The sequence below is a fragment of the Phyllobates terribilis genome, unplaced genomic scaffold (genome assembly GCF_046119375.1).
Source record: "Phyllobates terribilis strain yellow unplaced genomic scaffold, ASM4611937v1 Scaffold_259__1_contigs__length_2703414, whole genome shotgun sequence".
NCBI classification, from domain to species: domain Eukaryota; kingdom Metazoa; phylum Chordata; class Amphibia; order Anura; family Dendrobatidae; genus Phyllobates; species Phyllobates terribilis.
In genome coordinates, this window is record NW_027363019.1 from 1,169,752 (window position 1) to 1,187,634 (window position 17,883).

The 17,883-nt window shown below is 47.3% G+C and overlaps 1 protein-coding gene across 1 annotated transcript; it reads left to right on the forward strand.

Annotated features, from left to right (window-relative positions):
• Positions 1-6,395: 6,395 nt before the first annotated feature.
• LOC141219272 (uncharacterized) lies at positions 6,396-16,675 on the forward strand. Its single transcript, XM_073666047.1, has 4 exons — positions 6,396-6,470; positions 7,173-7,270; positions 7,393-7,510; positions 14,847-16,675. Exons 3-4 carry the CDS (start codon positions 7,444-7,446, stop codon positions 16,637-16,639), a joined length of 1,860 nt encoding a protein of 619 aa, XP_073522148.1. The 5' UTR covers positions 6,396-6,470; positions 7,173-7,270; positions 7,393-7,443; the 3' UTR covers positions 16,640-16,675.
• Positions 16,676-17,883: the final 1,208 nt, after the last annotated feature.

The following is a 17,883-nucleotide window of genomic DNA, read 5'->3' on the forward strand; positions in this document are numbered from 1 at the left end:
TTCAGGGTGATGAGCGGAGAGGTGACTGCTGGGACATTATACAGGACGGCACTGGAGGATTCTGGGTGGTGAGCGGAGTGGTGACTGCTGGGACATTATACAGGACGGCACTGGAGGATTCTGGGTGATGAAAGGAGAGGTGACTGCTGGGACATTATACAGGACAGCACTGGAGGATTCTGGGTGATGGGCGGAGAGGTGACTGCTGGGACATTATGCAAGACGGCACTGAAGGATTCTGGGTGATGAAAGGAGAGGTGACTGCTGGGACATTATACAGGACGGCACTGGAGGATTCTGGTTGATGATCGGAGAGGTGACTGCTGGGACATTTTACAGGACGGCACTGGAGGATTCTGGGTGGTGACCTTATAGGTGACTGCTGGGACATTATACAGGACAGCACTGGAGGATTCTGGGTGATGACCGGAGAGGTGACTGCTGGGACATTATACAGGACAGCACTTGAGGATTCTGGGTGATGAGCGGAGAGGTGACTGCTGGGACATAATACAGGACAGCACCGGAGGATTCTGGGTGATGACCGGAGAGTTGACTGCTGGGACATTATACAGGACAGCACTGGAGGATTCTAGGTGATGAGCGGAGAGGTGACTGCTGGGACATTATACAGGACAGCACTGGAGGATTCTGGGTGATGAGCGGAGAGGTGACTGCTGGGACATTATACAGGGCAGCACTGGAGGATTCTGGGTGATGACCGTAGAGGTGACTGCTGGGACATTATGCAAGACGGCACTGGAGGATTCTGGGTGATGAAAGGAGAGGTGACTGCTGGGACATTATACAGGACGGCACTGGAGGATTCTGGTTGATGATCGAAGAGGTGACTGCTGGGACATTTTACAGGACGGCACTGGAGGATTCTGGGTGGTGACCTTATAGGTGACTGCTGGGACATTATACAGGACAGCACTGGAGGATTCTGGGTGATGACCGGAGAGGTGACTGCTGGGACATTATACAGGACAGCACTTGAGGATTCTGGGTGATGAGCGGAGAGGTGACTGCTGGGACATTATACAGGACAGCACCGGAGGATTCTGGGTGATGACCGGAGAGGTGACTGCTGGGACATTATACAGGACAGCACTTGAGGATTCTGGGTGATGAGCGGAGAGGTGGCTGCTGGGACATTATACAGGACGGCACTGGAGGATTCTGGTTGATGATCGGAGAGGTGACTGCTGGGACATTTTACAGGACGGCACTGGAGGATTCTGGGTGGTGACCTTATAGGTGACTGCTGGGACATTATACAGGACAGCACTGGAGGATTCTGGGTGATGACCGGAGAGGTGACTGCTGGGACATTATACAGGACAGCACTTGAGGATTCTGGGTGATGAGCGGAGAGGTGACTGCTGGGACATTATACAGGACAGCACTGGAGGATTCTAGGTGATGAGCGGAGAGGTGACTGCTGGGACATTATACAGGACAGCACTGGAGGATTCTGGGTGATGAGCGGAGAGGTGACTGCTGGGACATTATACAGGGCAGCACTGGAGGATTCTGGGTGATGACCGTAGAGGTGACTGCTGGGACATTATGCAAGACGGCACTGGAGGATTCTGGGTGATGAAAGGAGAGGTGACTGCTGGGACATTATACAGGACGGCACTGGAGGATTCTGGTTGATGATCGAAGAGGTGACTGCTGGGACATTTTACAGGACGGCACTGGAGGATTCTGGGTGGTGACCTTATAGGTGACTGCTGGGACATTATACAGGACAGCACTGGAGGATTCTGGGTGATGACCGGAGAGGTGACTGCTGGGACATTATACAGGACAGCACTTGAGGATTCTGGGTGATGAGCGGAGAGGTGACTGCTGGGACATTATACAGGACAGCACCGGAGGATTCTGGGTGATGACCGGAGAGGTGACTGCTGGGACATTATACAGGACAGCACTTGAGGATTCTGGGTGATGAGCGGAGAGGTGGCTGCTGGGACATTATACAGGACGGCACTGGAGGATTCTGGTTGATGATCGGAGAGGTGACTGCTGGGACATTTTACAGGACGGCACTGGAGGATTCTGGGTGGTGACCTTATAGGTGACTGCTGGGACATTATACAGGACAGCACTGGAGGATTCTGGGTGATGACCGGAGAGGTGACTGCTGGGACATTATACAGGACAGCACTTGAGGATTCTGGGTGATGAGCGGAGAGGTGACTGCTGGGACATTATACAGGACAGCACTGGAGGATTCTGGGTGATGAGCGGAGAGGTGACTGCTGGGACATTATACAGGACAGCACTGGAGGATTCTGGGTGATGACTGGAGAGGTGACTGCTGGGACATTATACAGGACAGCACTGGAGGATTCTGGGTGATGAGCTTAGAGTGGACTGCTGGGACATTATACAGGAGAGCACTGGAGGATTCTGGGTGATGACTGGAGGTGACTGCTGGGACATTATACAGGACAGCACTGGAGGATTCTGGGTGATGACTGGAGGTGACTGCTGGGACATTATACAGGACAGCACTGGAGGATTCTGGGTGATGAGCGGAGAGGTGACTGCTGGGACATTATACAGGACAGCACTGGAGGATTCTGGGTGATGACGGTGTCGTTGTTGTCAGGTTCATATAAGGTGTCAGGACGTCGCTGTCTATCTCTCCATGGAGGAGTGGGAGTATCTAGAAGGACACCAGGATCGGTACCAGGAGGTGATGATGGAGGAGCTCCGGCCTCTGACATCACCAGGTGAGAGGAGACTCTTGTTGGCTCCGGGGGATGTGATGACGTCTCTCGGCCTCCTCCTATAATAGATGATTTTTCTCCAGACTTGCTCTGGTTTTCTCTACATTTTCTCACAGCTTTCATTCCCTGATTCTTCTCTTCTGATCTGTGAGTCGCGGTTTCTCCGCTGTCGTCTTCATCAGTCTTGAGTCTTCGTCCTCGGCGGCTTCTTTCAGAATCTTTCACCTTCCTTAGAGCATCGGTCACATTTTGTCTGCAGATTTCCCAATGGAATTTTTCATAAAGTCCCACATTCAATATAACAGCGGATCGTCCTTTGCTTTCCTTATGAGGAGGTCAGAGTTCTCGTTAAGTTCTTTCAGAGCTCGTTGCTCTGATATCATTAGATTATGATATTTCTGTCCTTGAAATTTTGTGTTCCTTTTTAATGTAAGTAGTTCATCTTCAATCATTTCCTAGAAAACATCCAAGACTGGTGGACGAGACTTGACCGGATAGTAATGGAGATTTTTTTTATAACAAACGATTGAAAGTAACTGTCTGTTGTGTTGAATCGCTGGAGTTTTATGATCAAGAAGTGAACTCTTCATCAAAAGTTCCAGTTCTATTGGGAACATCATCATGAGAAACTTCTTGTAACGAGTTCTCCATGTTCTCATTCTGTTCATTGACCATGAAATGACAACGCAAAGTGAAAGTTCTCACAAACTTATTCACATCTAATAAAGTTCTATGAACGTCAAACTCAATTGTCGGGGAGAAGGTTAAGCCTTTGGATAGAACTGTAACTTCAGCCTCTGTTAATTACTGTGACTAAAGAGATGAAGCGTTTTCTTCAAAGGGCTAAAAATATATCTTTATTATTAACAAATAAAAAAAAAAAACATATAGAGGAATACCATATGTATTCATATACAAATACAATATATACAAAAAGTGAGGTACAAGTTCAGGAAGAACAATGGTGGTATACCTGGATATAGCACTTGGTGTACTGCACTGCTACATCTAAGGCCCAGGTGATACAAATAAGCATCAACAGACCAAGTGCAATAGGACACAATAGATAGACATAATGGTAATGTTACCAGCAGTGCAGGAAACCAGGGACCCAACCAGCAAAGGCTAAACAGACAGCTGCAGGCTGATATTAATAGCCTGGGAATTGGATATTGTCCCCCTCCCAGTGCAAGAAAATCAGCACTCAGCTGCCCAAGAATTGGTGCATCCATAAGATGCACCATTTCTGGCGCCTAGTCTCGGCTCTTTCCACTTGCCCTGGTGCGGTGGCGTGTGGGGTAATACTATTGGGGTTGATGTTAGCTTTGTAATGTTTGCTGACATCGAGCCCAGGGGTTAGTAATGGAGAGGCGTCTATAAGACACCCCCATTACTAACCCCGTAAGTTTAGTTAAAAAAGCACACACACAAAGCAAAGTCCTTTAATTGAAATGAACACTCCCAGACCCTGGGACCCTGGATGCGCCATTTTTTGGGCGGCTGCAGGCTGATGTTATTAGTTTGGGAGGGGGTACAATATGCATGGCCCCTTCCTAGGCTATTAATACCAGCCTGCAGCTGTCTGCCTAGCCTTTTCTGGTTATTAAAAATAGAAGGGGCCCCCACATCATTTTTTGGGAGGGGGTCACCCCTTGTTAATAACCAGTAAAGGCTACGCAGATGTTAATATTAATCCCCTGGGAAGATCTATGTATATTAATGTTTATTACCCGCTTCCCAGACTATAAGCATCAGCTGTCCGCTTTCCCCCTTTGCTTTTTTTACTTTAAATTCTTTAATTATTAGCTAAATCCATGTACAGCAGCTCCACACGCCCTGCCCTGATGATATATCTCACTGACTCATTTCTATCTTTCTAGATCTATAAAAAAAATGTTTTATTAGTTAGAAAATTAGCCTGAAATGTCAGAGAATGACCGTCTGTAAAAGCTGATGTTATAAACGCGTTTGATACGGATGTCATACAGATGCGAGACAGGTGAGAGAAGTCGCTTCGTACTCGCAAGACAATCATCCTACTGTTCAGGAATATCCGACCAATTTTATTTCACCCGATGAGTGCGATCCCTTAAATGTGACATGTTAGTAACGGCTGATTGACGTCAAACTGGCCATAGATATAAGTATTGGGGAGCCAGACTGCAGACTTAAAATGCAAAAGGGGGAGAAAGGAGGAAACTTACAATTGGTTTTGTAAATTTTGTTTGAAAAATAAGAAATTGCTGATTAAACTTTTAACAAAAAAAATAAATCTGATGTGAAGTAGACATGTGGTAAATGTTAGTTATACCATACAAAATAGTTAATACATATCTGGTTAAAAGGCATAAAAATTAAAAGTCCAACATTTTTTTTGTAAAATTTTCGATATTTTCATAAATAAACGCAAAAAAAAAAGCCAAATCCTAAATTTACCACTAACATGAAGCACAATGTGTCACGAAAAAACAGTTTCAGAATCAGCGGGATCCGTTGAAGCTCCAGAGTTATTACCTCCATAAAGTGACACTGGTCAGGATTGTAAAAAATTGGCCCGGTCAGGAAGGTGAAAACAGACGCGAGAGTGACGGGGTTAAAGGGATATTTGTCAGAAGAATATGTATTATGGAGCTTTTCTGTGGAGTCTGACCAGACAATCTCTCCTTGGCTCCCCGTGTGCATCAGTAAGCGCCCATGACCCCGGTGCCGGCTCTCTAGTTCTCCTTTCTACACATTGATAGGTACTAACCGCTGCGTACCGGGTGCTCCCCACAACACCGTCCTTCCGGGTTCTGTGACTTCATCCGTCAGCCGTACATGTGCCCTTTTTTCCTCCTTCAGAGACAAACGCAGAACTTTTCAGCACTTGCTGCCTATTTTAGTGTTTTTATGGAGGCGGATGTGGAGATTTATCTCTATTTAAAGAAGAATAAGAAAGCGGTAACTCGTCTTTTAATAGATCAGGTTCTCTCCTCTTAGTGATCCCAGAGGATGCTGTCCAGGAGGGAGGCCGTGTCCTCATGATGACATCATGAGCTCTCAAAAAACAATCACTGGTAAATGGTCATCGTCCTTCCCCCAATCTCCATAATGGTGAATTAGGAGAGAAGAAACCGATGGATAGAAATGTGGAGCTTGCTCCAGCTCCTCTGTGGTTCCATCCCTGGAGACGAAACTTGGAGAAGTTGTGTTTCTTAGTACGGCTCCTCCATCTGACTGACGAGGGTCTTCTCTGTCCCTCTCCTCAGGGTCCTCATCCTCCGAGTGCAGAGCATTAGGCTTTGGCCTCGCTGATTATCACTTCATACTTGAGGCCCACAATGTGCTGGGACCTCGGTACCGGTGGTGAGAACCACAACAATGTAATTTATTCCCTGATACATAAACATAGAATTACTGGTTCTGAGAGACGAGTCTCATATATAGACAGATACACGGCAGGTCATGTATTCAGTCTCTATGTCTCCACAGATGGATCCAGGAGGAGAAATCCACCAGAGAGATGTCCCCGTCCTCTGTATCCCCAGGACTGTCCAGAGGAGAATCACAACATCCCGGAGGATCATCAGGTAGATGACACTGAAGTCCCCACAACATCTGACCATGAAGTGATGGGACCTGAGCTCATCTTACATTTTTATTTTTAGGGTGAAGATCTGGTTGATATTAAGGTTGAGGTTATACAAGGAGCACAAGAGGCGATCGCAATATGGGCCGATCAGCAGGGTGAGGAGGGGAGACTGTCATGTCTGTTCTGTGGTCACCTACTACTACTCCCGTAATTTCATCATAACATGTGTGGTAGATCGCTCACACGGAGGTAGACACAGGTACACTGTTTCTTTAAAAACTTCTCGTTGGTTTATTAAGATGCAGCATAAACCAACACTGAGTCCATAAAAGAAATCACGGCCCTTTGGCCAAAAAGTTCTCATTGGTTTATTAAAATGCAGCATAAACCAACACTGAGTCCATAAAAGAAATCACGGCCCTTTGGCCAAAACAGGAAAACAAAGCAAAATGGTGACACAAAAGCACAGTCTTTGTGATAGCAGGGATCAACCTGCTGAGAGTTCAGCAACTCCACATGGTTCAGGAAAAACAAACACAAGATCCTCTCTGGAGCTAGCTTCTCCAGACACTGAACACTGAATGCCTCAGTAGGACTTGTATTTAAATCAAAGACCACACTCTGAGATGGAGATATGGTGAATGACCTCCCACCCTTCACAATGATCATTCACAAAAAACACTCCCTTTTAACATGGAAGTTTAACCTCTTTAAGCAAGTAACATGTTGGAGCAAATTTCATGGTTTCAATTCACAGAAGCTAATAGCCTCCATGAAATATATCTTCCCTCTATCACTTTACCAGTGACTTTGCCACACATGACACAATCTATTCCGTTACTGTGTGTTTCCTACAGATGGATTCAGGAGGAGAAATCCACCAGAGAGATGTCCCCGTCCTCTGTATCCCCAGGACTGTCCAGAGGAGAATCACAATGTCCCGGAGAGTCATCAGGTAGACGGTGCTGAGCCCTGTACCGGATCTGTATATGGGGGGACATTTCTGATTGAGGTCAAAGATGTCACAGATTTTGGTGGTTTCTTGTATTGTGCTGATTGTTACATCTGATATATCAGGAGGAAGATCCAACTAAGAATAAAGTGAAGGACGAGACAGAAGAAGAAGCGATGACGAGGGGGGATCAGCCGTGTGTGAGTGACGGGAAGGAGGAGATTCCGGTAGATGTTTCCACAGGTGTGTAATAATGACCGGCGTGTGATGATGATGATGACCGGTGTGTGATATCGTGTGGAGTCTCCGGTGCAGTGAAGCTTTATCCGCTGTCCTCATCACAGCAGAAGCGTCCGGTGATGGCGCGACTGCTCCTGTAGAGTCCGGCTGTGCACCGATGAATAACGGGGCCGCCTTCACACCTATTCTTTATGATTTAGGAATCACATATTAGTTTTCCTTTACCTTCTATAATATTCTTTCCATCCTTTACGTCCATATTTTTCTTCCACAAGTCCCTGCTGCCATATAAATGACTGAGCTTGTGCTCCAGGTTATGAATCTTCCCGTCCTATGGATCTCGGGGATGTAGCAGCCTCTGCCTGGTGCTGACGAGTGACGACACATGTCACATGTAGAGTCGTCCTACCTGTCGCCTCTGTTTGCCTCCCACTGCCTCCGACATTGAGGCCGGCGTTCTGGTCTCTCCTCATCCAGGCCGGCCGCCCGGTGGCATGAAGACCCCTATGGTAAGTCAGTAAGTGCCGTGCTATGGAGGTGTGGGTCAGACATACTGCTGTCGTCCCTCTGCCACTATGGAGGCCATCTTGGATGTAGGAGGACCAGAACACCGGTCTCAGTCGGAGGCAAGCGGAGGCCACCAGGTAGGTGACAGTACATGACAGATGTTTAGTCCTCTGTGCCGGGTGGAGAATTGCTTCATCATAAAAGGGATTAGGAGCTCGTATCTACAAACAGCTGCGATGGCCGCATCTAGAGTTGTCGTTATCTTACATCATGTCGGTTTTTGAGTTCTGGTTCAACCAACGTATAAACATGGAGACTAAATACTACCCAGAGGGGGCGCCCTTTACCATGCACGGATTATATCCCCTGTCAGCGTCTCATTTATGGTGAATCTTGTAATATGGAGAGATTCACTATATGGAGAATAGTATTGGGCCACCCGCATTAATCACTGCATTCTGGCTTCTCCTTCAGGCCCTGTTGTCCCCCCGGTGTATAACATCCAGCCCTGTCCCACCCCCCAGTATATAACATGTGGCTCCTCGGTATGTATTGGTTACAATTTCAACTGCTGGGTATATAGATCCCGGGGGGCATACTCAGGGGGTGATATGTGCAGGACAGGCCAGATGTTATACAGGGGTTATATTCACAATAACCAGGGTGTACTTTATTATAAGAGCACATTGTGATTTTGGGAACGTCCCTTTAGAAGAATCTTCACTCTCGGTCTCTCCAGACAAGATGTCGTCTAGGAATCGTCCCCCCATCTGAGCCTCTAACGTGAATAAATAATTCTCTTTCCAACAGTAAAATACATAAATTACCAAAAGAAGGTAAGAAGATGTCCTCATCCAGGTTCCGAAAGTTTTAAGTTTTTTTTGTTTTGTTTTTTTTTTTACCAATAAATTGGATGAAATTCTTTTTCCGACAAGAATTGTTACCAAAGAAAGAAACTGCTGCTCAGATTCCCGGCCGTTCCTCCGACATTTATGAATGACATGATAACCGGGTGTCACCGTTCTCCATACATGTGTCCCCACACTTCTGACACTCAGCGCTGATTGGACAATGTAGGGGAACAATGGTAACGCCCAGTTGTCAGTATTTTCTTACATTTATAGGGTGAATAGCAGAAGAACTGCGCAGCTTAGTGACCAGTAACATTATGACTCCGGAAATGAGAGGATGAGAAAGTAAAAAAATCAATAAAATAATGTATCTGTAAGGCCGATAATGGGGGAAATGATTTACAGATAAAATGACCAAACAACTTACAATCCTAGAATGTTCTGGTTGGAGGGGACCACCTCCAGGGTCCCCGTATCCAGCCCCCTGCTCAGTGCAGGACTCACCATCTCAGACAGATGTCTGTCCGGCCTCTGTTGGATTGTTTTCTCCATTCTTGATGGTTTATTTCTCATTACTGACCTCGCTGTATGAGGAGCTTTTTTTGTGGGGGATGAGTTGTATTTCTCATCTTGTTACTTTATCATCTTTATTCTGCTGTTATTTTTTAGAATTTTTCTCTCTTCATGAGCTGCACAAGTTGAGTGATAAAACGACCGTCCACCCTGAGACTGAGAAGTGACTATACGGTTATCATATATAGACTCCCTTCCTTGTGTCCTCCATCTGCCTCCTGTAACGGTGAACCGATGGAGGAAACCTGGCAGTTCCTAATAATAAGGCGCTTACACACAGTCTCCATACAGCCGGTCCCAGAGGTTTCCCGGCTTCCATCTTTTTACCACTGTACAGTGATCTGGACTTACAGCACAGACACCGGGGCTGCTCCACATAGTAGTGCTGGCTGGTAGAGCGAGCTGGCAGAAGAAGGTCGACATGTCAGATCTGACCCAAAGATGGCAGGTACTAGACAATCAAGAAGCGGGACGAGGTCAGAATCAGGAAGCCGAGTAAGAATGGTCCTGTAGATGGAGGCCTAAGTCATCCCGGGGTATTATGGAAGCCAGACAAGGTTACCAAAGACAAACAGGAGCAATGAAAGCAGGTGCAGAATACATCTGTAACTGGTGACGCCCCGCAGACTGCTGGGAGATTAATAGGATGTGGCGCTGCCCTATAGGTCACAGCACAGGAAAGGCAGGGGAGGGTGGGGTAGACGTATTACTGCACTCACCATACCACTGCACTGGCCGCCCTGGAAGCCGGGGGAAGGGACCACCGATCTGAGGGGGCAGCGGAGGGCAGAGGACCCCATAGGGGACTGTACAGGGAAATGTGTAGCGTTCAGTCCCGGGGTGGAGGGTCTCTGTAACTGCGGTAATACAACTGATCCAAGCCAATAGCAATATATTTATTTCATTTTCTTTTAGGACTTTTCTACAATAAATACTTTGTTTCTTTTCAGACATTTTTGTGTTACCAAATCCTGGCGGCCATAAACCATAAGCGATGTATTGTTACATGGTGACAGTATTCCTCATTGTTCCCATATAATATACACAACGTCCTGATCAGTCTTTATTACACAAGAATAAGAGGAATAAACTTCATGAATTGTAAGAATAGACGAGATGGAAATAGGAGACTTTGTCCCCGGAGTCTCCACAGAAATCTGTGTATTTCTTCTTCCGTCTCAGGATTCTCGGTTCCGGGGTAAAATCTCTATTCAGTTAGGAAACATTGTTCCATCACTGAGATCGGAGGTGACGGCCGCTACTGATAAGATTCTGTGTAGGGGGAGGGGAGAGGAGGGCGGGGCTAGAGGCTGAGCTCCTCCCATCTACATGGACTCTGACCAGTAGTGACCGTCCTCTCCTATCTCAGTAATGGGACGCGTACACCCGGCGTCAGAGGCTCAATGCAGTGAGGAGGAGAAGCCGCGCGCATGCGGTAGGTTTGTCATGTTCTCAAGCCTCCAAAGCCGTGATGACATGCTAAGTGGGACGACTACTCTGGGGTCACGAACGCCTCATCGACAAATCAAAGGCCTCATAAACTTTAGAAATACAATACTTTTTCTAAAGATCTGTTTGTGTGTTTAATGTAATAGAGATGTTAGGTGGAGAGTTTATATCTGCAGACACATCTGCTGCGGGTTCTGGGGGCACAGGAAACGGACAGTTTCCCTTTAAACATTATTTTTAAGGACACATATTTAGGGTTTCGGGCAGGGGCGGATGTATCACATGTGCACTAGGTTCAGCTGTATATAGACCAAGTAATGTAAGGAGGCTCCAGGGGATAAGGAGGATCCGTGGTGTAGGGAGGCTCCAGGGGCTAAGGAGGATCCGTGGTGTAGGGAGGCTCCAGGGGATAAGGAGGATCCATGGTGTAGGGAGGCTCCAGGGGATAAGGAGGATCTGTGGTGTAGGGAGGCTCCAGGGGATAAGCAGGCTCTGTGGTGTAGGGAGTCTCCAGGGGATAAGCAGGCTCTGTGGTGTAGGGAGGCTCCAGGGAATAAGCAGGCTCTGTGGTGTAGGGAGGCTCCAGGGGATAAGGAGGATCCGTGGTGTAGGAAGGCTCCAGGAGATAAGCAGGCTCTGTGGTGTAGGGAGGCTCCAGGGGATAAGGAGGATCCATGATGTAGGGAGGCTCCAGGGGATAAGGAGGATCTGCGGTGTAGGGAGGCTCCAGGGAATAAGGAGGATCCATGATGTAGGGAGGCTCCAGGGGATAAGCAGGCTCTGTGGTGTAGGGAGGCTCCAGGGGATAAGCAGGCTCCGTGGTGTAGGGAGGCTCCAGGGGATAAGCAGGCTCTGTGGTGTAGGGAGGCTCCAGGGGATAAGCAGGCTCCGTGGTGTAGGGAGGCTCCAGGGAATAAGCAGGCTCCGTGGTGTAGGGAGGCTCCAGGGGATAAGGAGGTTCCGTGGTGTAGGGAGGCGCCAGGGGATAAGCAGGCTCCGTGGTGTAGGGGAGGCTCCAGGGAATACGCAGGCTCTGTGGTGTAGGGAGGCTCCAGGGGATAAGCAGGCTCTGTGGTGTAGGGAGGCTCCAGGGAATAAGCAGGCTCTGTGGTGTAGGGAGGCTCCAGGGGATAAGGAGGCACCATGGTGTAGGGAGGCTCCAGGGGATTAGGAGGATCCATGGTGTAGGGAGGCTCCAGGGGATAAGGAGGCTCTGTGGTGTAGGGAGGCTCCAGGGAATAAGCAGGCTCTGTGGTGTAGGGAGGCTCCAGGGGGTAAGGAGGATCCGTGGTGTAGGGAGGCTCCAGGGGATAAGCCGGCTCTGTGGTGTAGGGAGGCTCCAGGGGATAAAGAGGATCCGTGGTATAGGGAGGCTCCAGGGGATAAGGAGGATCCATGGTGTGGGGAGGCTCCAGGGGATAAGCAGGCTCTGTGGTGTAGGGAGGCTCCAGGAGATATGGAGGATCCATGGTGTAGGGAGGCTCCAGGGGATAAGCAGGCTCTGTGGTGTAGGGAGGCTCCAGGGGATAAGCAGGCTCCGTGGTGTAGGGAGACTCCAGGGGATAAGGAGGATCCGTGGTGTAGGGAGGCTCCAGGGGATAAGCAGGCTCCGTGGTGTAGGGAGGCTCCAGGGGATAAGGAGGATCCGTGGTGTAGGGAGGCTCCAGGGAATAAGGCGGATCTGTGGTGTAGGGAGGCTCCAGGAGATAAGGAGGATCCGTGATGTAGGGAGGCTCCAGGGGATAAGAAGGCTCTGTGGTGTAGAGAGGCTCCAGGGGGTAAGGAGAATCCATGGTGTAGGGAGGCTCCAGGGGATGATGAGGATCCGTGGTGTAGGGAAGCTCCAGGGGATGATGAGGATCCGTTGTGTAGGGAGGCTCCAAGGGATAAACAGGCTCTGTGGTGTAAGGAGGCTCCAGGGGGTAAGGAGGATCCATGGTGTAGGGAGGCTCCAGGGGATAAGGAGGATCCGTGGTGTAGGGAGGCTCTAGAGGATAAGGAGGATCCGTGGTGTATGGAGGCTCCAGGGGATAAGGAGGATCCGTGGTATAGGGAGGCTCCAGGGGATAAGGAGGATCCATGGTGTAGGGAGGCTCCAGGGGATAAGGAGGATCCGTGGCGTAGGGAGGCTACAGGGAATAAGCAGGCTCCGTGGTGTAGGGAGGCTCCAGGGGATGATGAGGAACCGTGGTGTAGGGAGGCTCCAGGGGATGATGAGGATCCGTGGTGTAGGGAGGCTCCAGGGGATGATGAGGATCCATGTTGTAGGGAGGCTCCAGGGGATGATGAGGATCCGTGGTGTAGGGAGGCTCCAGGGGATAAGGAGGATCCGTGGTGTAGGGAAGCTCCAGGGGATAAGGAGGATCCATGGTGTAGGGAGGCTCCAGGGGATGATGAGGATCCGTGGTGTAGGGAGGCTCTAGAGGATAACGAGGATCCGTGGTGTAGGGAGGCTCCAGGGGATAAGGTGGATCCGTGGTATAGGGAGGCTCCAGGGGATAAGGAGGATCCATGGTGTAGGGAGGCTCCAGGGGATAAGGAGGATCCGTGGCGTAGGGAGGCTACAGGGAATAAGCAGGCTCCGTGGTGTAGGGAGGCTCCAGGGGATGATGAGGATCCGTGGTGTAGGGAGGCTCCAGGGGATGATGAGGATCCGTGGTGTAGGGAGGCTCCAGGGGATGATGAGGATCCATGTTGTAGGGAGGCTCCAGGGGATGATGAGGATCCGTGGTGTAGGGAGGCTCCAGGAGATAAGGAGGATCCGTGGTGTAGGGAAGCTCCAGGGGATAAGGAGGATCCGTGGTGTAGGGAGGCTCCAGGGGATGATGAGGATCCGTGTTGTAGGGAGGCTCCAGGGGATGATGAGGATCCGTGGTGTAGGGAGGCTCCAGGGGATGATGAGGATCCGTGGTGTAGGGAGGCTCCAGGGGATAAGGAGGATCCGTGGTGTAGGGAGGCTTCAGGGGATAAGGAGGATCCGTGGTGTAGGGTGGTTAATGGAATAAGGAGGCTCCAGAGGATACATGGAGGCCCATTTGCACTACAGGTTGCTCACATACTCGAATCATTCCACTTTCTACCACTGTAGATTTTTCTTCTCAGACATTGGGAGAAGGACTCCCCTGGGTACTGTAATTAGGATTTAACCCTGTAATATGACTTCGGTGCTATTTCATTCTTCTAAGGATTCGTATCATGTCCTTACTGGGGTTGAGCGAGTATGTTCTGTCCGAGTATGCTCGGGCCAAGCTTCGAGTATTTACAGCTGCTCGGTGATAAGGTTAGATCGCTCCCGTGTGCATGATTTGCAACTGTTTGACAGTTTTATTACATGTGAGGAATATGTAAGAAATAGACATTCCTCACATGTAATAAAGCTGTCAAACAGTCGCAAATCATGCACACGGGAGGGATTCAACCTTATCACCGAGCAGCTATAAATACTCGGCGCTCGCCCGAGCATACTCACCGAAAGGGTTAACAGAACATACTCGCTCAACACTAGTCCTTAGGTATACTGTGGACATGATTACGGCGGCCACCTTTATGAGGCCCACCTTTGTGATTAGTCAGTCTCATTTGCATGCAGTAATAAAAGATTAAAACTCAATTTTTAATTGCGTGGACACTTTTCTACACTAAGGGCGAGATAGGAAGCTTGAGAGAGTGAAATGGCACTGGTGGTACATTAAGGGGGTAAATCCTGATGACAGGTTCCCTTTAAGAACTGTCTATTTGCTGTCTAATCTCTGCCACCCCTGACTTGTGCCAATGTCACCAGTTTATAAGTGTTATTCACTTTACTCGTCATTGTGTTAATGTTATGGCATGTAGTTGTCTTCCTTATTACCGGTACTTTGACTGACGAGGGTCTTCATTGTGAGATCCAGAAAATAAATGTGTAAATCTCTTTGGATATGATTTTTTTAACAACATAAATCTGTCTTTCATCCTTATAGGAAATCCCTGTGAGAATAAAGGTTTATCACTAAATTGTAAAAAAGAAGATATATGGGAGCACTCTAATGGAGGAAACCTCATCACCCTTCCTGCACCTTCTGGACTTCACAGCACTTCACTTTCTTATAATCCTCCTAATCATGAGGAATCATCTCCTGAGCAATCTCACATTGTTATCACAATTCCAGGTGACACAGATACAAGATTTCAGTGTGACAAGCAATTTACTAAAAGCTCAGATTTATTAACACACAGAAAACACAAAGGAGAAAAGTCATACTCCTGTTCAGAATGTGGGAAATGCTTTACAAATAAAACAAAACTTGTTATACATCAGAGAAGTCACACAGGAGAGAAGCCATATTCATGTTCAGAATGTGGGAAATGCTTTACAGATAAAGGGAATCTTATTTCACATCAGAGAATTCACACAGGAGAGAAGCCGTATTCATGTTCAGAATGTGGGAAATGCTTTAGACATAAATCAAGATTTATTATACATCAGAGAATTCACACAGGAGAAAAACCATTTTCATGTTCAGTATGTGAGAAATGCTTTACAGATAAAGGGACTCTTATTAGACATCAGAAAACTCACACAGGAGAAAAGCCATATTCCTGTTCAGAATGTGGGAAATGCTTTACATATAAATCAAAATGTGTTAGACATGTGAGAATTCACACAGGAGAAAAGACATTTTCATGTTCGGAATGTGGGAAGGCCTTCACAGGTAAATTAAGTCTTGTGTTGCACAAGAGAAGTCACACTGGGAAGAAGCTGTATTCATGTTCAGAATGTGGGAAATGCTTTACAGATAAATCAAGATTCATTAGACATCAGAGAATTCACACAGGAGAAAAACCATTTTCATGTTCAGTATGTGGGAAATGCTTTAATGATAAAGGGACTCTTATTAGACATCAGAAAACTCACACAGGAGAGAAGCCATATTCATGTTCAGAATGTGGGAAATGCTTTACAGATAAATCAAAATGTGTTAGACATGAGAGAATTCACACAGGAGAAAAGTCATTTTCATGTTCAGAATGTGGGAAGACCTTCACAGGTAAATTAAGTCTTGTGATGCACGAGAGAAGTCACACTGGGGAGAATCTGTATTCATGTTCAGAATGTGGGAAATGCTTTCCAACTAAATCAAGATTTATTATACATCAGAGAATTCACACAGGAGAGAAGCCATTTTCATGTTCAGTATGTGGGAAATGCTTTACTGATAAAAAGACTCTTAATAGACATCAGAAAACTCACACAGGAGAGAAGCCATATTCATGTTCAGAATGTGGGAAATGCTTTGGATATAAAGGGAGTTTTATTAGACATCAGACATTTCACACAGGAGAGAAGCCGTATTCATGTTCAGAATGTGGGAAATGCTTTCCAGCTAAATCAAGATTTATTATACATCAGAGAATTCACACAGGAGAGAAGCCATTTTCATGTTCAGTATGTGGGAAATGCTTTATTGATAAAAAGACTCTTATTAGACATCAGAAAACTCACACAGGAGAGAAGCCATATTCATGTTTAGAATGTGGGAAATGCTTTACACATAAATCAAAATGTGTTAGACATGAGAGCATTCACACAGGAATAAAGCCATTTTCATGTTTGGAATGTGGGAAGTCCTTCACAGGTAAATTAAGTCTTGTGAAACACGAGAGAAGTCACACTGGGGAGAAGCCGTATTCATGTTCACTATGTGGGAAATCTTTTGTAAATAAATCGTATCTTGTTAGACATGGGGGAAGTCATACAGGAAAGAAAGTGTAATCGTGTACACTGTGTGTTTTAAAATTTTTAATAAAATTGCTCAGAATAATCAGTACACTTCCTTTGATAAGTAAGATTGTCATTAATATCTCACTGAATACCAGAACAATTTCTAAAATTTTCCTTTCCCCCATGACCAGCGCCACACGAGAGAGGGAATTCACCCAATAAGGACAGGAAGCGTACTGAATAAGAGGGCTGCACCTCTACCCCGCATCATTTTGGTTTCCTGTCCATGAGGGAACCTGAAGCTGAAGAATCAGGAGAGGAAAGTTAAAGGAGAAACTTACCCAGGCCTTGCCTGGAAGAAAGGCTCCTTGTCTATAGTGCCGTGTCGGGTCCTGGAAGCGCCACCGCTGGTTGCTTGAGGGCTCATGTAGATGCGAGCGCCGAAGTCCTTTTGGATGCCTGCTGGCCCCAACAATGTCCCAGGCTTGCGCATGTGCAGGACGCCCTGGGATTGGTGCGCCCTGATGAAGAGCATGCCGGAGACTTCTGACCTGAAGTGTTGGATTTCACTTCCAGGGGGTCTGGAGAAGGCATGCACAAGGGTGTGCGGGAGTTGCTGTGGCTGGTCCCTCTTTTAAAATCACGCCTGACTGCCAAAAGAGTGGGTTTTCTCTGGCTCTCCTTCCCCACGTGATATGGAGGAACGGCAGTGCCAGGATCAGAGTTCACACAGCAATGGCAGTCTCATGAGTTGCAGAAGTGATAGTACGACCGACCACGAATAATGGTGTGATTTGATCCAGCCCCTGAATCTGGTACCCTTATTAAACTCCAGAATGCTGACTGATCTTTGTGAAATTTCACCATGGTAATTAAGTCCCTTTTTCTTGTCTCTAATTACTAGGAACGGCTTAAGAAATGTGGCACAAAAGAATAAGGAGTGAACCCTTTGTAGGGATAAGTTACCTGACTTGTGGCAGAAAAGACTGTGCAGATTGTATACAGAAAACCGCATGTGAAGAATCCACTAACTTCATGGATTTGAGATCCGTGATCAGGGCACAAGTTAAGAATTCCCTTGAGACCCTTATTCATAAAAAAAGGAATAGAAAGGGAAGGAAAGGGTCCAAAAAATTATCACCTGATTTAGATGAATCTATAAAGTCGGAAGGTGAATGTGGATTGGATTCTTGTTCCTTTTCATTCTTTAATGGCGATACAGGGGGTAGGCCATGCTTTCCTATAAAAGTCGCAGATAGGTTGATTAAGGCTGTGAGAGCTACCATGGGCATCTC